The sequence below is a fragment of the Rhineura floridana genome, chromosome 3 (assembly GCF_030035675.1).
Source record: "Rhineura floridana isolate rRhiFlo1 chromosome 3, rRhiFlo1.hap2, whole genome shotgun sequence".
In the NCBI taxonomy this organism is placed as follows: domain Eukaryota; kingdom Metazoa; phylum Chordata; class Lepidosauria; order Squamata; family Rhineuridae; genus Rhineura; species Rhineura floridana.
Window position 1 is genome coordinate 61755983 of NC_084482.1, and position 25955 is coordinate 61781937.

The 25955-nt window shown below is 42.0% G+C and overlaps 1 protein-coding gene across 3 annotated transcripts in view; it reads right to left on the reverse strand.

Annotated features, from left to right (window-relative positions):
* EVPL (envoplakin) overlaps positions 1-25955 on the reverse strand; it is a 63197-nt gene that overhangs the window by 21875 nt on the left and 15367 nt on the right. For all 3 annotated transcript variants that reach the window (XM_061616252.1, XM_061616254.1, XM_061616255.1), the window contains exons 2-9: positions 18179-18281; positions 14449-14603; positions 14116-14239; positions 9410-9535; positions 6482-6520; positions 5231-5392; positions 1848-1955; positions 841-936 (exon numbers count right to left, since the gene is read on the reverse strand). In XM_061616252.1, coding sequence (XP_061472236.1) covers positions 841-936; positions 1848-1955; positions 5231-5392; positions 6482-6520; positions 9410-9535; positions 14116-14239; positions 14449-14603; positions 18179-18281 — 913 coding nt within the window. The remainder of the gene's footprint in view (positions 1-840; positions 937-1847; positions 1956-5230; positions 5393-6481; positions 6521-9409; positions 9536-14115; positions 14240-14448; positions 14604-18178; positions 18282-25955) is intronic.

The window sequence follows — 25955 nt, forward strand, 5'->3', positions numbered from 1 at the left end:
GATGAAAGCCAGGGAATAGTCTTTGCCATGGTGGCACCCAAATTATGCAATGCTCTCCCCAGAGAAGCTTGCCTGGCACCTACTTTGATGTTATTTGGCAGCAGATGAACCATTTTATATTTTCTAAAGCAGTGTGATGGTTTTGTCTCTGCTGACCAATTTATGCTGTTCTTTTAGATTTTCCTGTTAGCAGGTTTTAATGGTTTTAATCATTTGTATTGTATTTTGATTCTTAAATAGTAAGCTGTCCTGGGAACTCATCTTGAAGGATTAGATAGAAATTTCAACAACAACACTTAAGACCTCTGAACATTTTAAAAATTCTATTTATTTTAACATTAAAAGGGTACAAAGAGTGATAAAAGGACTACAAAATAGTGAATAAGTTGGATTCAGGAAATGTCTGTTTGCAGAACAGCCTTAGATCTAGCAATGACTCCCTCCGGAAAGCGGGGCAGGGAGAGGTGATTTTTGTTAGTCTTCCCCTGAAGCACCATTGGTTTGGGAGCAGCTCTAGCAGCCTTTAGGGGGCATAGGGGTTGCAGGAGAAAGGGCTGCTCATGAGAAATGGATCAAATGCTATGAACTGAGGGATTTTATACAAAAAAACGCAGCATAGACAAATATTTCCAACTTCTGAATATGTAATCTTCCTCCAAGAACCTAAGCTATGTATGAGGAGGGATCCATGAAATGGAGCAGGTGCATGAGAAAACACAAAGAGTACAAAGTGCTGAAGGCACACTTTCTGATCATTTCCTGCTTGTTGTAAAGGTTTCTGCACATGATCAAGAAGAGATAGATTTGAGCTCTGCAGGATCCTCCATATACACAATTTACCTTTCTGTAGTTCTCTATGCTCTTCAAATGGCTCTCTTGACAGATGCACAAGTTGAGAAAATTCTGCCACTCATTCTTCAAGGCTTCCTGATGTGTCTGCAGTGAAAAGGAAATTGTTCTCATATCTCCCTCTGTCTAGCTGCATCTCTTTCTGTTGAGTTCCTTCTCTGTTAGTCCCAAGACTGATAGCAGAAGATAGAGCTGGCTGATGAATCCAGACAAGAAACTGACACATTTGTTTTATATCAAATGAACTAATCTGTTTCTATGAGGTCTGGATTAGAGGCATGTCTGAAAAGATGTTTTTAATATTAATATTCAAAATACTTTTGCACAGTTAGAGGGTGGACAATGGCATAATTTATTATTGTACAACATCTCATTTCCAAAATACTAAGGCCTTCAGATTGCAAAATATTACAGTTCCTAAGAAAGTGGATGGTTGGGAATCCAGCCAAGCTATCCACGATCAGCTGAACAGACAGTACCAAACTTTAATTCAAATAACACAAAGCAAAACCTCCCTAAACGGCACTTGCTCTACAAACACCTGACAATTTCCAGGGCATTTGCTTGCTTGTACATATAATGAGTCAGAACTTTGATCTAGCTGTTCCAATATACTACAGATTACTCTGCTGCATTTGATCTTTTGGTACACAAGAAAAGTCCAGAAACAATTCAGAATGGGAGCCTCTGAATCGGGTCACTTTCAGATAACCCATTAATTGAACATTCATCCCAATTTGTTTGCATAAAGTTTGTGGGGAGGTTAGATGGTGATAGCTGTTTAGCGAGCCTTCATTCTGATGTGTTTTTGGGGAAGTTAGACAATGTTGCATCAAGCACTTTTCTCTCACGTGCTTCCCAGTGCATTTCCCCATCACTTTCCTTATTGCAAAAAGTCCAATTTGAAGGGCAAACAGATGTTGTTGGACTCTTACTCCCATCACCCCAGCCAACATCTGAGATCTGGGGACAAAGGTGGTTCCAAATGTTGAACCTACTTGGATTGGGGTCACAGCTGGATGCTTCAGTTCTATCATCCTCTCTCCATCATCTTGGAGTGTATTCACATACTCTTCCTGGTTAAGGAGTTCATTATTCTTGAAATCCTGCAGGGGACCAAAAAGAACCAAACATTTAAACACTTCATATGCTGAGAGATCCTTCACATTGGGGGGTGGGGAGTACTAGCCCTAAGAAGGCTGGAAACTGCCAGAGCTAATTATAGGAAGGGTACTGACATACTTGCGTCTTGCTGAGTTCAAAACTAATTGGCCAGCATCAACCCTGTTGCCACTCCAGGTGTGTCCAACAAAAATGCTTTGCTGTAGGCTCAGGCACACAGTGATTGGCCTAACCTTTTGCTGTGAGCAGTCCTAATCAGTAGTGGGGAAGGGAGATGTGTCCAGCCTTGGGCAAATACACTTGAAAGCACAGCCAGACAAAACGGTCTCACTGCTTTTAAAACATATAGCCTAAATTTAGTTATTGGATGCCTTTACTCAAGTAAGTGTGGCAGAGAAAACTGGTGCTCAGGCTTTCGTATAAAAGTGTGTGTGTGTGTGTGTGTGTGTGTGTGTGTGTGTGTGTGTGTGTGTGTGTGTGTGAGAGAGAGAGAGAGAGAGAGAGAGAGAGAGAGAGAGAGAGAGAGAGAGAGAGAGAGAGAGAGAGAGAGAGAGAGAGATGAACGAGGTTACATTTACACAGTCACTTCTCCCAATAAAAGAACTGGATAAATGTGAAGTTCATGTGGGTAGACCATCCACGTAGGAACACATGTAATTGACATACTTATGCATACAGTACATGTGATTTTATGGTTGCATTCACTGTGTGCTTTCTGGAACATTAGCTTTGAGGGTTTGGATAGAACTAAAGGCATGCTGTTGATCCAAATGGTAGTGACTTGGGTCACTTGTGCTTCTTAAGAGCTCTGGTGGGTAAGGACCAATTGTCCAAAAGTACCTCAGGTCCAATTTTCTAAGGAAACTAAGACACTGATCAGTGATAGCCAGAGCTTGGAAAAGTTACTTTTTTGAACTACAAGTCCTATCAGCCCCAGCCAGCATGGCCACTGGATTGGACTGATGGGAGTTGTAGTTCAAAAAAGTAACTTTTCCAAGCTCTGGGATAGCTCATGCCAATTGAAAGTGGTAGGGCTCCTGTTCCCATTCACAAGCAGATGGGTCCACATGCAAAGAAAGAACCATCTAAATGCAGAAGTACCTGTTCTCCCTTTTCTCATTGTTGGTTCTCTCTCACATAGAGGGAGGAAGGGCGGGATATAAATCTAATAAATAGATAAATAATAAATAATAATAGACATCCATGCTACATAGCAGCCTGGAAGTGGTTCTCAACCACCTGCATAAAAGTTTCATAACATAGTAGCTTCCTCCATGTTCCCCACATACATTGTCTTTCCTCTGCTTCTTCAACACAGTATCTCAATGTTTGAATGGCTCCATGTGTCAAGAATAGCTAACTTTGGTCAAGCTAAAATGGTTCAACCAGAGGAGATTCTGAGAGCCTTGGGGATCCCTGGGACATTTGGCTGGGGACGTCCAAGGCTCAGTGCCAGACAGGCAATGTACAAATGTCAGGAAGATGCAACTGAACCTTATCTGTTATCTCTTATCTGCTTCCTGAGATCAAAGTCAGGAATAGTGGGCATCACAGATCAAGACCCCTGGAGGGGACTGTCTAGCCCCTTTATCTTCAAAGGAGGTGCTCCTGGAAGGGGCACCGAGGATGGCTAATTGCCCTCCTCCCTGTTGCCAGCAAAACTCCATAAAAATGAAGGGTGATCCTTCAGTTGGTTGTTCCTAGTCTTGTTCCTACTCCTGTGTCCTAGTTCCAACTACGTGGACCTGCCTGACGATGCTTTTTGGGAACCAAGTAAGTGACTTAGCAAAGTTAGGCAGAGGTTTGTTATTTGCTATTGTCTGTTTGAATCTCTCACTATTGTTATGCCTAAGTATCTCTCGTAGCCTGGCTTAGGGCAATTAGCTTTTAAGGAAACAAATGCTACTCTCTTTTTGTATGTACCTTTCTTTTCTCTTAAATAAATTCCCCTTTTCTTAAAGGTGTGTATTACTTGGGACTAACGACTCTAAAATCCAGTCCTTGATTGACTCTAAAATCCAGTCCTTGATTGCTGGACGCTACTGACTACTGTTGATTAGGTGGGTTAATGTCCTAGAGCAGAGGGTGTAACAATAGGTCTGCTCTAGGATCTCAGTTAGCACTCTGAGGTCCCCTTCCTCAGAGTAAGAAGCTAAGAAAAGGGGTGGTGGCAGTTTCTACCGTAAGATGGATCCTGAAAGAGGGAGAGTTTGCCTGGGAAGCAGAGACCCAAAGGAAGTGGGACTGTTCTCAGAAGCAAAGACCCCCCTTGGGGTGCTGAGGTCAAGGGACCCCAGGGGGGCAATCTTTGACACCATGTGTGTCCAGAAAATGAGCACTACAAGCAGAAAATGCTCCATGCATGCTCAGAAGAACCCTTGAGGATAGTTCCCTCTGGTGTCCACCCTTGCTTTGTTGACCAAGTCAGAATAACTACAAATATACCATTTAGTAGCCAAGGCACAGGGAATACTCTTCTCTCTTAGTGTGTGTTCTATACTAATGTGCCAGAATTCTGCCCAATTCAGATTTGGTACTGAATTTTCCATTAATTCTCTTATTCTCTCTAGTTGCAGATCAGATTTTTATTTTTTATTTTATTAAATGTATATCCCACCCTTCCTCTCAGCAGGAGATTTGCTGTGGATATTTTTGAAAATGGATTTAAAAAAAAAATCTGCCTCTAAAATATCAGTATTAAGAACAACAATTTTATTGAATTTCCTTTTATTTATCAATATTTCCTTTCAAAATATTATTTCATTTCAAAATATCAATATTTCCTTTTACATTTATGATGTTTCCTTTAAAAGATCAATATTAATATCAATATTTTTTGCAAGGGAAAAACAGATTAGTAAAAGCAGCAACCAGTGGACAAAGAATGAACTGAAAGAGATACCAGCTTGTTAGGTTGACAGAATGCTTTTGAACTAGCACCAGCCAATGGATCTTATCCCTAGTGTTCTGGGATTAGAATGAAATTCATGTGCTTGAGGTCAAGGGCGGCAGCAGCAAAAACACAAATACCTGTTTAGTAGGTGGCCCTGAACAACACTGAACTTTAAAAGGACTCCTACCACCGCAAGTACTTTGCACATTAGTGCTATTAGACGTCTGAAACTTTATGGGCCAAAGGCATTTTAGGAAGTAAATGGAAGTCATCTTATGTTTCCTGACTGAAGTCTTATCCAATAGGTTACCATATCTTCCATTCATCCCTACCACTTGCTTTTTTTGTAATGACAACATCACTTACCTCGTACTCACGCCGTACAGACTGGGGAGCAATCATTTGATCACTCCAGTCCTGTTTCAAGATTTTGTTCTGCTGCTCTGTGAGGTAACCCAGCTCCTTAGTGCAACCCTGCAGGTGCGTATAGATGCTGCCCAAGCTCTGGCATCGCCAGATAGAGGCTTTCTGTTAGTTTGGAGAGAATATTTCAATGCCTTGGCTGCAACTTTTACTTACAATTTCCATAGTCTTCTTTAGATAATTTCATGCTTTTTACCTGCCCCGCTATAATTTAACATCACAACAACCCCATGAGGTAGTTTAGAATGAAAGACAAAGGCTGCCATAGAAAGTTATAGTGTGAACCTGCATCTTCTCCTGCACCCAGTCTCAGAACTTCAGTCCAAGAACCTCTAAAGAGAACAGCAGGCTAGTATGGCGGGGAAGGGGATGGGTTACTGAGGCTTTCTTTGCGCTCAGTGAGTCATGTGACTTGTTAGGTTTGGTTGAAGTGGGCCCCTGGGCCCTGGAATCCCAGAAACCATTGTAATGAAGGCCTAGCGTTTTAACATTGCAGCCCTGAGAATGTAAATGCTTAATACCAATGGTGCTTTTCTTTCCTGACCCTTCTAATGGGTCCTCAAGTGCTCCCTTTATATAAAATAGACTGCCTTCAAGTCGATTCCGACTTATGGCGACCCTATGAATAGGGATTTCATGGTAAGCGGTATTCAGAGGGGGTTTACCATTGCCTCCCTCTGAGGCTGGTCCTCCCCAGCTGGCTAGGGCCTGCTTAGCTTGCCACAGCTGCACAAGCCAGCCCCTTTCTTGTCCGCAACTGTGAGCTGGGGGGCAACTGGGCTCCTTGGGACTCTGCAGCTTGCCCACGGCTGCACAGGTGGCAGGGCACGTAACCCCTGAGCCACTCACTGTGGGGGTGATCTTTAGCTGGCCCTTGACACCCAGGAGACACAACTGGGGATTTGAACTCACAGGCTCTGGACTCCCAAGCCAGGCTCTCCCCGCTGTGCTGTACCAGCTGTCCCTTTATATAAGAGAAATGTAAATAAAGTAGTAGGAACTATTAATCATCTTCAGCACCATAAGGGCTTCAGGCACCTCTAGTCTGGGATGGAACACCACTAAACTTGCCTCACTTTCCCAACCATACCCTGCCTGAATCTGACACACACACACACATATATATAAAAATCTAATAATCATTTTTTTAAAAAAGAAACAAGAAAATGACATTATACTGAAAAAAATTCTTACCAGCAAGTCCTTATATTGTCTTTTTAAATCTGCAGCTTCCTATTTGTTTGGTAAGGGGCAAGGAAAAAGATAGAGAGAACATACATAAAATAATTGATTATGTATTAAAAATAAGAATTTAACAGACCACAGAAAGTGTTGGGGGAAAAACCCAGACCTTGTCTTATTGCAGGCAACAGTCAGGGGCTAGTACATATATTGTGGGAAAGTATGTGAAGATTTATTTTATTCATTTTGGATTCAGTTGAGTCGTCTGATTTGTGAAATAAATTTTCTTTGAGCAGATGTTGATGCTCACATTATTATTTTAAAGTGTTGGCATGCTACACATACAAATTGAGTGTTTATCATCTTTATATGAATCAATGCAGTTACTGGGAGCATGAAATCTTGGACACTGAACATTCATGAATCAGAATATCTGGAATGGGATCATCCTTTCAGACCAGACTATTCTTCTATTCAAAGGGAGGCAGCGGGAAGCCACCAATTAGCTGAATAAGTCAGCTTTTGCATACCAATTAGTCAACACCATCAATTAGTAATTTTACTTTACTAAGCTAATTATGGCCCAGCCTGGTTCTGTGTGCAGTTACCCCACAGTTCAATAATAGGGCAGCTGAGGTACAAAGACCCACATCACATAATGCCCTGAACATGAAATACCCTCCCGTCAGAAGACTAGCTGACATCTATGATGTTATTTATTGATTTAAACATTTATAGACTGTCTTTATAAAATGAAGGCAGTTTGCAAGGTAAAGTCAACACAACAAAACAAAACATTAAAATACTAAAAAAACCACAGACCACAGACATCCAGAATTTCTAGAAGAGCTGATACTACATTTATTAAACCATATTTTGGCTGTTATATTTTCAGCATCAGCTCAAAACTTACTTTTCTCAAGTTTTAAAGTGTTGCTATGGAACAATCTTCAGCATTTGTTGGAATTGTAACTAGTTGTGAGTATTGATTTTATCTGCTTCTCTTTGTATAATGATGACATGTTATCATAGATATTGCTCTTATACATTTGTAGTCTGCCCTGGGGTCAAGAGTGACAAAGGGTGAGATAAAAAAAAACCTTAAATAAACCAACAGCAGCAAGTAGCTGAATTGGGGTCCAAATTCAAGAGTTTGCTGATGCTGGTCTTCTGAACAAGACACATGTCAGCCACTGCCCATAATTCTCAGAAGAGGTAGAGGTTAGTGCTAGAATAACCATTTTGCCAAGTACCCTTTAAGTAAGGCCCTATTCCAGGTGGGGAGAACCTTTGGCCCTTCAGATGTTGCTGAACTACAACTCCCATCATCCCTAAAAAGCATGGCCAATGGGCAGGGATGATTGAAATTGTATTTCATCCATAACTGGAAGGCCAAAGGTTCCCCACACCTGTCCTGTTCTAATTTGTGGCCCTAACTATAGTTTTGGCAACAGCAGCTTTGGTGTGCATGCAGGTGCTCTTCAACCAGGAAGTAGGCAGAAGGTAGATCAGGATCTACTGGTAGATGTATGGCTGATTAGCAGTAGATCAGCAAGGATTTCTGACTTCCAATTGTTTAACAACAGCCAATAACAGCACAACCTCCCTGTCTAAATTATGCTGCTGAAATGAATAAAGCTACCCAAGGGTGGATTTTTGTATGAAAGGACTGCCAGCTCAGTTCAGTTTCAAGTACTGAAAACCAGTGCCTATGCACCATGTTCTTTAATTTTATCTATATGACTTTTGCACCTGGCTCCAGTAAAAAAACAAAGTAGTTTCAACAAGCCATAAATCTTCCTACCCATGTTCTAGACCAGCCTTTCCCAACCAGTGTGCCTCCAGATGTTGTTGGATCACAATTCCCATCTTTCCTGACCATTGGCAATGCTGGCTGAGACTGATGGGAGTTGTGGTCCAACAACATCTGGAGGCACACTGGTTGGGAAAGGCTGTTCTAGATATATATGGAATTGTTTGATCAAAACCTGCTCCATTCTTTCCAATGCCACAGAATGCCCTATGGTGTCTGCATATCTTTTGGGGATGCTCATCCAGAGATTTCGCCAACACAAAAGACAACTGGCTAATTTCCCTTAAAATCCACTTGGAATGAAATGGGATTAACTTAGCCACATCTCCATGTAGAACTAGGACAGACCGGACTGTAACACCTCAATTATGGAATGCCCTCCCAAGAGAGGTTTGTCTGATGCCTTCTTTGTGTCACCTGGCACCAGGTGAAGACTTTTTAATATCCTAGGCCTTTAAAATAATCTGTGATTTTACTGTTTTTAACCATTCTTTTTAAGTTCTGTGTAATTTTTTAGCCATCTTGTTTTATTCTCTCAGCTGCAGGCAGTATTCAACTAAATAAATGTGCAGGCGCAAGGTTTAGTGCAATGGGATTTTCCCCCTTGCTCCATTCATACACTGTAGTGTCCCCAGATTTGCTCCATTGGTAGGCGGGAGCTCTCAGAACAGATTTAGGGGGTCTGAGGGGGAAAAGCAGCAGAGAACGTGCAAGGAGAAATTCTTGTGCTGATGGAATCAGCAACATAGTGCTACGCTGAATACAACCCCGGGGGTTTTAGGCTGCAGATTGTAATTTAATTGACATTATTGTTTTAATTGTATTTTATCATTTTGTGTTTGTGTGTTGCCCAGAGCACAACATTATTGGCTCACCATATATATTATAGGGTTGCATCCAACGCAATCTTTGCACAAGTGCAATGGACTTTCGCTTGCACAAGGGTCTTCCTTTCCACTCCTCCTCCCTGCAGCTCTCCATATACTGTCAAAATTGGCTCTAGAGAGTTGGAAGACCCTTCTGAACACAGTTTGGGGGCACAGGACAGGGCACAGCAACACAGACTTATGAAGACATGATGTTACACATCTCTGGAATGGAAAGGTAGACAAAATATGTCATCTTACCAGACTATGAAGGTTCTTGATCTGGAGGCCATATGCCTCTATCTCCTTCTGAAGGATGTTGTGCTCTGCTATCTGTTTCTCCAGCTCTGGCATAGTAGGTCCATATTTCCCTGCATTAATTTCTTTCTGCAACAAAGCCAATGAGAGCAATTTCAGAGCTAATCAACTGCAAGAAAGACTAGTACATTCCTCTAATCTCCTGCTTACGGTAGCTGCCAGTAATCAGGACTCACTGCCCTGCGATATGAGATGCTGGAGATCACTGACACCAGACAAAGGAGCAACAGAAAACAAGAGGGAGGCAGAAGTTTGCAGGGCCAGTTGGAAAGGCTTAGTGACTTTACCACAACCACACTGTTATTCTTAAAAATGGCTCTGGTGAATTTCTCTCAACCATTAAGCTTTTTGGAGATTCCTTTAATTTAGAACTGTGAAGTTCAGTTGTTCATATAATGGAAAGAACAGAGAGAAAAACTATAGTGAGGCCCCATGGCCAGGAGGAGGGTTAGGGTTTATGCAGAGATGAAATCTCTGTGCATGCTTACATCCAAGGCAACAATGAGGTTTGGTAGCAGCCAAAATATCTCCTCCTAGCTCTACCCTGCAAATACCTCCTGGCCTTACTCTGCCCATAGCATTTCATAGCTAGGACACCAGAGAAGAAAAATGTGCACGTTTTGTTCCTCCTGGACTTTATTGTTGTTATGTGCCTCCAAGTCGACTGTGACTTATGGCAACCCTATGAGTCAGTGACCTCCAAGAGCATCTGTCATGAACCACCCAGTTCAGATCTTGTAAGTTCAGGTCTGTGGCTTCCTTGATGGAATCAATCCATCTCTTGTTTGGCCTTCCTCTTTTTCTACTCCCTTCTGTTTTTCCCAGCATTATTATCTTTTCTAATGAATCATGTCTTCTCATGATGTGTCCAAAGTATGATAACCTCAGTTTCATCATTTTAGTTTCTAGTGATAGTTCTGGTTTAATTTGTTCTAACACCCAATTATTTGTCTTTTTCGCAGTCCATGGTATCCACAAAGCTCTCCTCCAACACCACATTTCAAATGAGCTGATTTTTCTCTTACCCATTTTTTTCACTGTCCAGCTTTCACATCCATACATAGAAATTGGAAATACCATGGTCTGAATGATCGTGACTTTAGTCTTCAGTGATACATCTTTGCATTTGAGGACCTTTTCTAGTTCTCTCATAGCTGCCCTCCCCAGTCCTAGCCTTCTTCTGATTTCTTGACTATTGTCTCCATTTTAGTTAATGACTGTGCTGAGATATTGATAATCCTTGACAAGTTCAATGTCCTCATTGTCAACTGTAAAGTTACATAAATCTTCTGTTGTCATTACTTTAGTCTTTTTGACATTCAGCTGTAGTCCTGCAAATCATTACTGGTTTCTGATAGTAGTATGTTATCGTCTGCATATCTTGAATTATTGATGTTTCTCCCTCCAATTTTCACACCTCCTTCATCTTGGTCCAGTCCCGCTTTCCGTATGATATATTCTGCATATAGATTAAATAAATAGGGTGATAAAATACACCCCTGTCTCACACCCTTTCCGATGGGGAACCAAATGGTTTCTCCATATTCTGTCCTTACAGTAGCCTCTTGTGCAGAGTATAGGTTGCACATCAGGACAATCAGATTGTGGCACCCCCATTTCTTTTAAAGCATTCCATAGTTTTTCATGATCTACACAGTCAAAGGCTTTGCTGTTATCTATAAAGCACAGGGTGATTTTCTTCTGAAATTCCTTGCTCCGTTCCATTATCCAATGTATGTTTGCGATATGATCTCTGGTGCCTCTTCCCTTTCTAAATCCAGCTTGGACGTCTGGCATTTCTCGCTCCATATATGGTAAGAGCCTTTGTTGTAGAATCTTGAGCATTACTTTCCTCGCATGGGATATTAAGGCAATAGTTCGATAATTACTGCATTCCCTGGGATCCCCTTTCTTTGGAATTGGGATGTATATGGAACGCTTCCAGTCTGTGGGCTATTGTTTAGTTTTCCATATTTCTTGACAGATTTTTGTCAAAATTTGGACAGATTCAGTCTCAGTAGCTTGTAGCATCTCTATGGGTATGCCATCTATTTCCGGTGATTTGTTTCTTCCAAGTATTTTAAGAGCAGCTTTCACCTCGCATTCTAAAATGTCTGGTTCTTCATCATATGGTTCCTCTGTGAATGAGTCTGTCATCCTTGCATCTCTTTTATAGAGTTCTTCAGTGTATTGCTTCCATCTTCCTTTTATTTCATCTCGGTCAGTCAGTGTGTTCCCCTGTTGATTATTCAACACCCCTACTCTTGGTTTAAATTTCCCTTTAATTTCTTTAATCTTTTGGAACAGGGCTCTTGTTCTATCCTTTTTGTTGTCCTCTTCTATTTCTATACAGTAACTATTGTAATAGTTCTCTTTCTCCCTACGTACTAGTCACTGTATTGTTGCATTTAAGGTTCTGACTTTGTTAGGGCCCCTTGAAGTAAATAGGAGAGGAAGATGGAAGCATGGATCATCATCCAAACAGGGAGTCTGGCTTTACCTGGGGCAGGGAGGAAGAAGAGACTTTGGGTAGAAACACACTCGCTGTTCTGCTGGTTCCAGTGCGTTTCCACCTCTCTTTTCTGAAAACAAGGGCACACAATGCTAGCCAAACCCCACCTCTTTATACTGTAAAACCTGGTGGGAGCCATTTGAGTGCAGTTTTCAAAAAATTCAGTTTCAAAGAGATGTCGTAATTGATCAGCAGATCAACCCGTTCCCCCTCCAGGTGTGGCTAATGGAAATGCTTTGATCTGGCAACTAGTGTGTTTACAGCCATTGCTATGCAGTAAGGAAGTCTGTTTCAGCCACTGAAAGATCATGGAAGTTGAAGAACCCTAGTGGTGACAAAGCAACTCTCCCTTCTGAAGCCTCAAGTGAGTAGGTAGGACATTCATTCTAGTGCCAGTGATTGAAAGCACTCTGACCACTCCCTCTCCCCAGGTGTGTGGCAAAGGGGGTGTTTTTCAGACATTACTATTCAGTAGCAAAACAGGCACTAGTTCTTCTAGATAATGAGCCTGAGGCATTTATTTCAAAAGCACAATTAAAACAAGTTCTCCTTCAGGCTACTTTAAGATAGTTGCACCTTTAAAAATCTCTCTCAAGTTCACTGTAAAGAAGCTGCATTTAACAATCCAAACAAAATCCCCATATTTCACAGTTTCCTCAATGATGGCAGTGACCAGAGGATCTAAGGCTGCAATCCTAACCACGGCGACCATGATTATCAGGCAGAATTCCCATCAAGCTGTATGCTGTGCCTTCTTGAAATCAACTGCAGATAGTCTCATCTGCTATGAATGGTTAAGCCAGGGCTGTCTTGATTAGCTTAGCAGTGAAGACCCGAGTGAGGTGCGTCTGTCAGTCTTCCTCATTACTGATTTTCAGGAGGAATTTAAAAACATTCTTGTTTACACAGGCATTTGAGCCTTGAAGGAGACTGTTCCTGGCAACCTATAGATGACTGGATGGAAGATTGTTTTTATGTATAACTGTTTTTAGATATATTTTTTATCTGTAACTGTTTTTAGATTTTTGTTGTTAGAAAATTTTCTTGATGTGTTTGCCACCCAGGGCTCCTTCAGGAGGAATGGTGAGATATAAATTCAATAAATAAAAAAAATATTATTATTATATGAGTTGGCTCAATCTGCACTGAAGTTTTGCCTGTAGTGAAGCAGACATCAGTACTTCTTCATGAACCTGGAGAGCAAGTAAGTGAGAGGATGATTATGTGTTGCTTCAGATGGCATGCACTGGCCCACTGGCAAATCAGCACCATGGATCAAATCAACCCATGTGTTAATGTACTTAGAGAGCACTGGGTGAATTAGCCTCTCTCTATGAAAATACCTCTGGCTCCAATTCAAAGTACCACACAATAAGGGCTCATCCACAGAAAAGCAGCAAGACTTTCTCCTTCCAGAAATAGCCTCCTACATAGCTCAAGTAACCATTCCTAGAACTTGGGTAAACTTCTGAAAATGTCTGTGACGGTGGGTTGGGTGGGTGGGTGGGTGGGATGGAGGAGATGAACAAAATCCCAAAGCACACATAATGAACATAACCACACCTAAACTGGAACAGGTTCAGAGGAGGGCAACAAGGATGATTAGGGGACTAGAAACAAAGCCCTATGTAGAGAAACTGAAAGAACTGGGCATGTTTGGCTTTGCGAAGAGGAGAGTGAGGGGAGATATGATAGCACTCTTCAAATACTTGAAAGGTTGCCACACAGAGGAGCACCAGGATCTCTTCTCGATCGTTCCAGAGTGCAGGGCATGGAATAATGGGCTCCAGTTACAGGAAGCCAGATTTCACCTGAACATCAGAAAAAACTTTGTAACTGTTGGAGTGGTACAACTATGGAACCAATTACCTAGGGAGGTAGTGGACTCTCCACACTGGAAGCATTCAAGAGGCAGCTGGACAGCCACCTGTCGGGTATGTTTTAATTTGGATTCCAGCATTGAACAGGGGGTTGGACTTGATGGCCTTATAGGCCCCTTCCAACTCTAGGATTTTATGATTCTAAAGGGGCTTCTTGAATCATGCCTTTTGTTTGCCACACTGGAATTAACATCCAGCTTTATTAGCAAATCCACTTGTTCATATCAAGGGCAATATATCCAGTTAGTAGCCTTTACCTGCTTTTGCTCTAGAATTGTGCTCCAGTCCACTTTGGATCCAGCTTCAGGAAGTATAAATTTTTCATAGAGATCTCGATATTCAGCACATTGGCGTGTCACTCGGTCATGGAGCTGCTTGATGCTTTGTAGGACAGAAGAAACAAAGTTTTTCTATTAGAAATTAGGGCCCCCCAAGGAAGATTTGCCCAGTACTACTGAATGATCTGAAGAGTTTGGACCAAGTCTGGAGCTTATCAACTTTTCATGACAGTCACCCAAATAGGTTATCACCATGCATTTAATTAATATATTTCAGGAGGGCTGGAAACTAATAGTACCACTGCTACTCACTCTTTTTCAATTTCCAAGGCCTGAGGGTGCTTCAGACGCTTGACTTTGTCCACATCTAGGAAGAGGTCTTTCAGAAGCATCTCAGCCTCTTTCAGGTTTTTGGCATTCTCCTGCTGGAACTCAAAAGACTTGCCTTGCTGGTGGTAGCTGCTGTCCTGCAATCAGAAAGAAAAAAAGTTGATATGTCAGCACCATTCCCCATCAGAGTGTGGCTGCAAACCATGAAGGCAACTCTTACTCTTTGACACAATTATACAGTTGTCAATATTATTCTCACAGTAAAGGTGGGTTTTTTTGTCACACAATCATTAATTTACAGTATTCACCACCAAAAGATACACTGAAAGCCAGTAGCTAAGTTGGGTTTTTTTTAAGGGTGAGACAAATTTGTGAAGGATAGGCTTAGGCATCCCGAAGAAAGAACAACAGGTGAAGTTTCCCAAAGGCGTTGGGTTGGAGACAAAGTGATGGATTAGATTAGCAGTGGAGAATCTCCACCCTGCAGGCCTAATTAGGTCCACCAGGCTTCCCCATTTGGCCCATGAGGCCATTTTGGCCAAACCACAGCCACCTGCCCTACACCTGACATCGTACATGACATCGACTGTGGGATACGTAAAGACTCAGCAGGGCTGAATGATGGTTAGCAGTGGTGCCTGCAATGCCCTGTGCAAAACACTGTGTACCTGGCTGTGTACCTATCCGGTGACTGTCGGAGCATGCAAAGAACTGTGTACTGGGCTTCTCAAGCCCCGACAACCAACTGATCATTAGATGAAGCTTTGGGCTGATTCAACAAGCCAGTCTAAGAATCTTGGATGGCTTCTGAGTCTGTTCTCATAATTCTTCATTATCTTCCTATAAACCATGGCTTTGAAACCATGGCCCAGTTCACACAATAGTTAATGGCTTACCTCGAATATGCCTTTCTGAGCTGTTGGACTCTTCCCTGATAGCATGCAGAGGAAACCAAGCATTATCACTGGTTTAAGATTATGTCCATAACAGGGATGGTGATTTGTTCCACTTCAGCAAACCACAATCTATAGGCAGAGAACAAACCTTGGCTACATATATTGTGGTTTTTTGGAAGTGAAATGAACTACGATCCCTGGCTTGGATGTAATGCTAAGCCAGCGTTTGTGTCTTGCTCCTTCTCAGTGCAAGCAGGGAAACGCAAAGTGGCCAAGATCAGGGCATTCACAGTTAACCATGTACAAACAAGGCCAGGGTGGAATGGAGTGAAAAGCTCCTCCCTCAGGTGAGACTGGATTGGCAACTGGGGTGGGGTGGGAGTGGGGGCATGCCTTAACAAGCAAAATTTGCTCCAAAAGGACAAGAGTTTCTGGTTTCCCAGTCTTAAAATGAAATGAAGAGATGGCCCATTAGCTAATAATATGCACCCTGGTTAGGTCTACAGCTGTCAAGTTTTTTTTTCTGGCAAGAGGACTTTACCAGCTATGTGAAAAGAAGGAACCTAGCAAACTAATGGCAATCCTGTGGGGGGGAGAAGGAGAATCCACGGGGGAGGAACCACCAAATTGAAAGCCCTGTCAGGCTCACACCACCAGTGCACACAAGGTGAGGGCCTTTTCACTTTTTTTTGTTGCCATCCCACACTTTTTCTCATATTTTCATATTGAATGAATGGGAGGGAAAATTGGTATGCATGTCCACAGAAGGAGGGGACACTAGATCTGGCAAATCCAAAGCCATCACTGCCATGCCCCCAACACACCTCGTTTTGGCCCTCTCTGCTGAAGGCAGCAAAGTGATAGCAACAATCCCTTCCACCACCATAGCAAGGAGGCCTCTCTACCTGCAGAAAGGAAGATCTGCGACATCATGGCCTCTGGCATGCCTTTCCAGGGACCATAAGAACATAGAAAGCTGCCTTATACTGAGGTAGACCATTGGTCTATCTAGCTCAGTATTTTCTGCACACTGATTGGTAGCAGCTCTCCAGAATTTCAGACGGGTCTCTCCTCACTGCACCTGGAGATGCTGGGAATTGATCCTGGGATCTTCTTCGTGCAAAGTAGATGCTCTACTACTGAGCTATGCCCCTTCCTCTAACTTTATCTTTTTAATTTAATTACAATGCTTATATCCTGCTTTACTAGTCCTCAGAGGCCCTTCAAGCACCTTACAAAAGATTCTCAATGTAAAACCACACTCAAATCTAGTACAGGAACAGAAATAACATGGTGTGTCCATAACTGAGCCAGGATTATTCCAGGAGCATTTCCTGTCTATGTCCTTGTTCTTTCTAATTCTACCAGGCTGCAACTCCCACCAAAATCCACTGAGTCAAGGAAATGGGCTGAGCAGTTGGAACTCAGGCCATGATGGAAGCAGCCTTTCCTTGCTGGCAGTTGCCTGGCAACAGACCCTCTGAGGCATGGGTGCAGGCTCACTGTGTCTGCATGCCAGGAAAAGGTTCCCCTGCTTAATTTCTGCTAGTGATACATCTGTTAAACGTCATTGGAGCTGTCCAGAACTCCTCCCTGCCCCCAGCAACCCTATTGAAGCCAGAGGAAGAGGACAGACAGATCCAAGAAAGCATGGGCCAATGTTTTTAAGCCTCAGAATCAACAACTTTCTGTTGTACACTGCCCAGAGAGCTATGCTAGTGGGGCGGTATAAAAATTTAACAAATAAATAAATAAAATAAATAAATAAACTTGAAAGAAGTCAAAATGCAAAAAAAAAGGGCTCAGTGCGGAGATCTGATGAGCACCTGTTGGCAATGTTTTAGTACCAAAAAGTCCTCTTCTTACAAGGGATTGATCTGTATTCTCTGTCAGTTTCAGTTTCTCTGTTTCCCTTTCTCTAAGTTCAGTTCTCCATATTTCCATATAAATTTTGTTTTGGTTTTTTAGAAGTCCTCATGAAAATTAATCAGTATTTTGGTGTAAATTCATAAATTTCCCCATGCAATTTTGTCTAATGTACACATTTTTGCAAAGCAATTTCTCCTAATATAATGCACTTTTGGATGTTATTTTCACTAATTTATGCATTTTTATGCACACTGTACCCTAGCATATGCATTTTTGTACACGTTACTTAGCTGGAGAACTGCACTACAAATTTGGAAGAAGTGCAAATTTCACAAGATGGCTGTCTGGGTTCACATATTGTTTTGGAAAGTGTGAATTAGGTAGGCTTGCCTTTAAATGTGAACTGTGTTGAACTCCCCCCCCCATCCCTAATTCTCCGCCTTTAGAATAATTTAGCTCTTTACTTTTATAATATTCTTTTGTACTTTCAGCTCTTGGCTTCTCCAACATCCCCTGCAATAATGGACTGCCTTCAAGTCAATTCCGACTTATGGCGACCCTATGAATAGGGCTTTTATGGTAAGTGGTATTCAGAGGTGATTTACCATTGCCTCCCTCTGAGGCTCAGAGGCAGTGACTGGCCCAAGGCCACCCAGTGAGCTTCATGGCTGTGTGGGGATTCGAACTTTGGTCTCCCAGGTCGCAGTCCAACACTCTAACCACTACGCCACACTGCCTTTCTTGTAAAATAAAAATCAAGCCTGAGTAAATCTCTTGTGTACTTCCTGGGATAGAAAGATAGAGATATATACATATACCCATACACATATATTTACTTACAAATATATCTGAACCTTTACATGTTCCTATTAGCATATTTAGGGCTCTCACAATATCCCTCACCTCTAGCACATGCTATGGATCCCATATCAATCTCCCAAACTTACCTGCTTAAGTTTGTTTTGTGTTTCAAGAACGTCCTTTTCCACCTGGTCAGCATTTTTTTGCATGCGAGAGATAAGCATAGCCAGCTCATTGGCGCTGGAGGACCTGAGGACAAGAACAGAGCAATCAGGTGGATAAAGATTAAAATGGTTTGCTCAGAGTTTTTACTTGAGGCCTGGGCCAGATTAATCATGATGCCATTACCAAATGCACTACAGCATGAGAAACCCAGAGGGAGTATTAGCCACTGTTGTAGGCCTAATCCTTTAAAAATTCTGTGTCATCCAGATCATCATCATCCTTCTTCTATTATCACATTACAACAAAGCAATGGTTGAGTTTCCACATATTATTATGTAGAATGGGAATATTACTGAAACAGACCCAGATCTAGTGTGAAAAAGAATGCCCAACTTTGTTGCTGCTTTAATGTGCAAGTGTTCAAAAGGAGATTTATCAGTGTGAGACATATGTATTCCCAAAACACTATCATTGAAATAAATAAAACTATTGCTCAGCTTGTCCTCTAATCTAGTAGTTCTCAAAACCATGGTGTGGGGACTGTGGGAACTGAGGGGGGAAAGTTGACATGAGTACCTACCTGGGGGATATACAAAATATTTTTTTTCTCAATCGCCATAGCTTTTCTTTTGTAGAAAAGAAAAGAAAATTCCCTTATTGTGTAACACAGGGAAACTATGCATAAAAGAAGAAAACGGTGAGGAAATTTCATTTCACAGCCATGTGCTGAGTGATCCCCAATGGCTTAACAATGCTACTGGAAAATATCGTAAAATATCGTATTTCTATACTCAAAAAGTGCTTTGTTTTGTTGCACTGGAATCCAGAGCTTATCCTGGGTTTTGCTGATTCCTGGCGTTCTGTGATCCGGGAGACCCCATGGTCAGAAAACCATAGGATCTCCTGTTAGTCATTCCATTTATTCTTGCAGTACAGAGGAGGGAGCATATAAATCTAAGAGCTGCTCTCAGTCGCTGTCTGGGGATAGACATGGAATGGAGTTGGTGCATTGGTACTTGCAATTTGTTACTTTTTTGAGGAATGAGTGGGTGATTCCTTTACATTTTGATTGTAATAGAACTAGGAGTAATTTTTTTACTTTTGTGGAGTAATTGTAATGTTTCCAGCATTACTTTTGGGCATTACTTTTTTTTTGGGGGGGGAAGCAGGGGAAGTCTTCTGCTCCTCTGATTTGTAGATAAAAATCATGTGCCTTAAACTGGGCTTCTGTGCAGCGTCACTCCTCCCTCATGCTCTGTGGGTGGGTAGGGGGAGACGAGGGAGGAGGTGAAGAACGAGATGGGGGTGGAGTGGAAAAAACAATTGTTTAAAAAAATGGATGGTGGTGGTGAAGAATGGAGTGGAGGGAGAAAGGAGTCGGAGGGCAAGAACATGGATAAAGGAGAAGGAGGGAGCAGCAGAATGGAGATAAAGAACTGTGGAGGTGAAAGATGACGTGTGTGTGTGTGTGTGTGTGTGTGTGTGTGTGTGTGTGTGTGAGAGAGAGAGAGAGAGAGAGAGAGAGAGAGAGAGAATACTGTGTTTGCACTTGGCACACAAAGTGGCCTCCACCACCCTCTCTGGCTACTGTGCTGCATTTGCTGTATTTTAACTTTTTTGCATCTCGGGAAAATGTTTGCTTGAGTGCGTGTCCCTTAATTGGTGGCAGGGCAGGGTCCGGGAGGTGCTTAAGTGAGAGAGATTATGCCTGCTGGCTGAGTGGGGGGGGGGTTGCACTTGGTTTGATGTGCAGAGATCTGAGTAGTGGCCTTTGCCTCCGTCCCCACCTCCTTTACCAGCGGAGAGACCACCATTGCTATCTTATGGATAAAAATAATTATTCTGCTACCTCTGTATGTGTGTGTTTATTTTTAATGTTGTTTTAGGCTACTTAGATGTGCAGCAGCCAAGGCCAGCACCGTGTAGGCGTTTTTTAAAAAAAGGAACTGAAATGTAATTGCAGTGATTACTTTTGAGACAAAGTAAAATAATCAGTTACTTTCAGAGCAATTGCAACTGTTATGGTAATTAATATTTTGGGGGGCCATGTAATTGTAACTGTAATTTATTACTTTTTAAAAGTAATCTTCCAAGCTCTGAGTTGGTGGGATAACATGTCTGAAAGACTTAGGCACTCCATCTTCTCAAACACTTTCACTCCTTATGGAGAAGTGGTTCTGTGTCCAACATGATGTGTAGCTCCATTTGAATTTGCATTCAGTTATTTATTTATAAAAATATTTATATATTACCCACTCATAAAATATCAAGGCAGTGTACAATATAAAATAATCATAAAAATGATTTGTAATGACCATTGAAAGGTTCAAGCCCTGGTTGACAATGTAAACCATCATATTAATTGTTTATCCATTTTTCTCTAAAATGTCAGTGTAGCAAAAAAGAATTAAGCATAAATAATACATAAATGTAATGATATTAATGTATCAAACAGTAAAAACAAACTTTAAATGCTTATTCCAAAGGCATTTATATCACTGGTTGGTGAGACAAATACATATTTTTTTAAAAGTTCTCCTTTGGTGTTTTTGCCAGGCATGTTTTGATAACCTCTCTTCTTCAGTGGCCAAGGGCATAAAATCTAATATAAAAATACTAATAATAAAAGTAAAAAGTAAAAATAGTCTTTGCACAACCCCCAATAAAACATTTTTTGGAAAAAAATACAAATAGTATTGGTTAGTTCCTCAAAAGGAAAAAAAACTTTTACAGCAACAATATATTACATATTCACTAATAGGCAAAAAAACCTTGCAGTTTAAGAACATATCTATAGCCAACATATATTTCTGTCAAACTGCCATCTCCAAAGATAGAGAATTACATTTTTGTATGTTTGTTGGTGTTCTTCTTACTTTGCTTCTTTCCTGTGTTACTACTCTTTCTACAGAGAATCTAACCTAGAAGATTATATTTCATTATTCATTGTAGAAATCTGTCAAATTTATTTTTATTAATTTCAAAGCCTTTTTATTCATCAATGCCACATGATGGTGAAGACAACCTTTTGTGTTCAAACTGGAGGCTATGTTCTCTTTCTATTTTGGGTGCATTTACAGTTGAATCTGAAACTGAAGTTTGATGTAAAATCAGACTGATTACAATATGTTGCTACTTAAGCAATGACTCTAGCTGTTGGAAAAAACAAACTTGGCCTGCCCAAGATGCATGTTTTCAGCCTGCTATGCTTAAACTACTCCACTTAAGGAAAGGTGGGCATGGTCAATTAAAAACATAGAGCATACCTAGAATTTTTCTAGAATATATTTCACCTCCCACTGTTTTATCTTGTGCAAACTGAGACACTCCTCATGTCCACAGGAAACTATTCTGCAGAACAGTCAATGCCATTATTCCACAATTGTTTTTGGAATGTAAATCAAATATATTTAAAGTGACTATCTGAACTATAAACTGTTTTAATAATGTTGCTTCCTCCCTGCTAAAACAAGATCAGCACAGCACACGTCTTGTTTCTGTTATTTGGGTTGACTGCAGATATTGCCACCATTTACCATATGCTCAAAGGCACATGTTACCAAATTCTTCCAAGCTACACAGGAAGTGGATTGGACTGTGAAAGACCAACCCAAATTGTGTTTGCATTCTGACAAATTTGTAAGGCAGTACAATATCTCAGAGAGAAGGTCAGGTCTCCTGCTCCCCTGGTGAATTCATTATAGCTGCCCAATTTCCCTGCTTTTTAAAGTTTGATAGAAATATCTGTGGGCTATAGGTATATTCTCAGACTTCAAGGTTTTTTGCCTATTAATAAATTTCTCTGCTTTTTAATCCAGGAAGTAAGAAATGGGATCCTGTGCAAGTTTGCTGAGAATGGATTGATAATTTGCATGCTTGTTGAGTTCCGTGGGATTTACTCCTGTGCAATCATGCTTAGGATAGGTGAAACTGGCAACAGGGGATGGGGAGCGGAGAAGGCAGGAGAGGGAGGAGGGCAGGATTGATCATTTGCTTGTTTATTGAGTTCGGTGGGATTTACTCCCATGCAATCATGCTTAGGATAGGTAAAACTGACCATGGAGAGGGAAGCCTGGAGTGAGCAGGGGAGGAGGAAAAAGGAAGAGGGGAGGAAAAAGGAAGAGGGAAGGAGAAGAAGAAGGGAGGAGGAAGGGAGAGGAGAGGGGAAGGAGGGGAAAGGCAGATTTGATCATTTGCATGCTTATTGAGTTCAGTGGGATTTTCTTCTGTGCAATCATGGCTAGGAAAGGTAAAACTGACCATGGGGGGGGAGGAGGGGAAGGGGAGAGTAGAGAGAAGGAGGAAGGGGGGGAGAGGGGAGCAGAAGGAGGGGGAGGGGGAAGGAAGGGATTAGAAGGGGAGGGGTGAAGGAAGGGGAAGGGAAGAGGCAAAAGGGAGGTGATGGGAGGGAGAAGGAGGGGAGAACAGGTTTGATCATTTGCATGCTTATTGAGTTCAATGAGATTTACTCCTGTACAATCATGCTTAGGATAGGTAAAACTGACCATAGTGGAGGGGGAGGAGGAGGGGGGGAAGGAGGGGATTGGAAAGAAAGGAGGAGGGGAAGGGAGGGGTAGGGAGGAGTAAAGGAAGGGGAAGGGAAGGGGCAAGAGGGAGGGGATATAAGGGAGAAGGAGGGGAGGGCAGGTTTGATCATGTGCATGCTTTTTGAGTTCAATAGGATTTACTCCTGTGCAATCATGCTTAGGATATGTGAAACTGACCTGGGGAAGGGCCAGGGAGGGGAGGAAATTGGATGGGTGGGCACTGGGCAGAGAGGAATTCTTTTTCCAAAAGGAAAACATTGTCAACACTATCATTCTTTTTCAGGATTTCCCCTGTCATGGCCCCTTCAGAGGAGGAGAAGGACGACTTGGGGGCAGCAGCAGCAGACCCAGGAGAAGGAACAAGCAGAATCCCCGAGGATGCAGCTCCAGCTCTCCCTCAGCTGGAGAGTGTCCAAGACATGGCTGAAGCCCCTCAGTCATGTTCAGGGAATGAACAGGAGGCTCCCCGCCTCCTTGCAGAGCAAAGACGCCATGGACTGCTGCAACAACACCGTTGGTCTGGCTGTTTAAGACAAGCAAGCTCTCAGAAGCCAGGAGGCTGATTACCTGCACCTGGGAGTGGGATTTAAAAGGCAGTTCGTAACTGCAGCAGGCTGCTGACTATAACATTGATTGTGACCTCCACACGAGACCCAGCTTCCAGAACCCAGACCCTCAGACTGAACTCTTAGCTCACTGGACCCAGCTTTCCTTGACCGTGATTTTGGTACATTGTTTGGAAACTCTCTTCTGACCTTCCCCTGTCCCGTTCCTGTTATCTGCCTAGCCTTGGCAGATTTACAACCCAGCTAACTGCCAGCTAATTAGTTTAGCTATCACCTCTCGATGCTGACATTCCTTACCTATTCATTCTATAGCAGGCACATGTAGCCTCCCACCCAAATTTACACCAAAGCTATCTTTGGCCACATCCACACCAGACCTTTATTTCACTTTAGACAGTCATGGCTTCCCCCAAAGTATCCTGGGAAGTGTACTTGGTGAAGGGTGCTGAGAGTTGCTAGGAGATGCCCTGTTCCCCTCATAGACCTTCAATCAGAGTGGCTGACTGTTAAACCAGTCTGGCCACTGGAGCTCTGTCAGGGGAATAAGAGCCTCCTCTCAGCGTCCTTCACAAACTACACTTCCCAGGATTCTTTGGAGGAAGCCATGGCTGTCTAATATGAAATAAAGGTCTGGTGTGGGTGCAGCCCCCTGTTTAGCGAAGCCCAGCAACTGTGAGTCTGGCTTTTAGAACACTGACAGTTGGTTATTACTGAGCATGCCCGACATTATCGTTGAGTTCAATGCTAAATTTCTTCAATTAATCAAATATCAGCCAGGCATTTTTTTTAACTTTTAAACTGCTGAAGATGAAGGTCAGAGTATGGGGCAAGGTCAGGAATAGGGTTACAGGTACTCTGTGAACATGGCTGATTTTTAATTAATTTCAACAAATTATGAGAACTCTGACAGAAAGAAGTCCAAAAGCAGTCTGGGTTTTTCCTCTCTTTACACTTTGAACTCGCAATTCTCTCTGGCTGTTTTGTGTATCACCATGAAAATTTAAAGGGTTATTAAGCAAGCATTTCTGAGTTCAGGACTATAAATTTTGTAAGGTTTTGTTTTGAAATGAGCTTATAGGAAGTATCAGAACAACATGGAGGTATTTTCAATTTAACACTGGAATGTGAAAAATCCATGCTGACTATAGTATTCACCACTCTTGTGGCTGTATAATAATGGCACTCACCCAGATTTTTGAACAAAAATTCCTGTCAAACTGGAAACAATATATATCACAGACTAATGTGGGATGCCCAAATCCAACAAAGATTTTAAAAAATCTAAATTATAAAAATAATGTAACTAATCATTTAATATAAAGCCAATCTGATATAAGTTATTTACACCTTTACAGTCCAATTCCAGTGAATAAAAGAAGCCATGGGTAAGGGCAACTATCCAGATCCAAAGTTTTTATGGATAAATTTAAAATCAAAAGTTAAAACAGCTGTGAGATAAATTTGGTGTCAATCCTCTCTAAAATGTCAGCCCTAAGATCTAGTGATCACTTCCTAAAAGAAAGCACAGTGCATCCGTTCTAGCCCATCCACAAGGATACAGATCCATTCAGCATGTGGTTGGGTTCATCTCTTTGACCACCATGTCCATATCAAATGCAGACTGGAATCAATCCAAGCAAGATTGATTTGGTGGTGTTAACAATGTTTCTGGTTTAGACTTTACCTATCTACAGCATGCAAGTCAGACCAAGCAACTTCATCCATCAGGAGCATATAAAAAAATGTTACAACAATGTTGTTGATAGCTCTTTTTCTGGATGGGATGATTGAAGAGCCAAAATCCATTCAACACTTAGAATAGCTCTGCAGGCTGCTCTACATGGGTGCAATGGTGATGGATGCGGGAGACCCACCATCACCATCATTGTGACAAAGGCTATCAAATAAGCTCTGTGCTTTGCTCCATGAGCACATGTTCTAGCAATCTTCTTTGCCATCTCAATAACTGCATCTCACTTGAATATCCCAGACAGACACATGTTGAGACTTAGGAAAAGGTATTCTGGAGCAATCAAGCCACTGGCCCAAGTCAATCCTTTCAACCAGTTTCTATGTTGCCAAGATGCATGCTGGGAAATACCTCTATCTTCCGCATGAAGGGAAAATAGAAATGAGAGGTTGGGATCATGAAATAAAAATAACTTAGCCATACAGGTTTCCACATGGCCCACGATCCCTATGTGTGCAGCATTCACACCCCAGTAATCTACAGTCTGGGTGGAAGTTGCATTGATGTGTGAACCCCACATATGTGAGGGTTTTAAAACCCTCTGCTTCTAAGCCAGTCCCCTACAACAGGTGGTGAGGAGGAAGAGGATCAGCAGCACTTACTTGCTACTACCTACTGCTATTCTTCTGCCACAATTTAGTAGAGCTGGATGGATTGGTTTGGAGACCACTCTCCCCTCCCCAGTGACTCTCTCTCTCTAATCAACACTTACATACTATCTCAGCCCTCCTTTCCTACTCACTGCATCACTGGCCAGCTACTCTTCTTCCTTTTGCCTACAATGTCCTCATCCTGCTCATGCATCCCATAAGCCCCACTAATATCTCCCTGCCCCCCCATACCACGTACCTTCCCCTTGGTCATGGGGGCTGCTCGCTCCTCATCCCATGTTCCT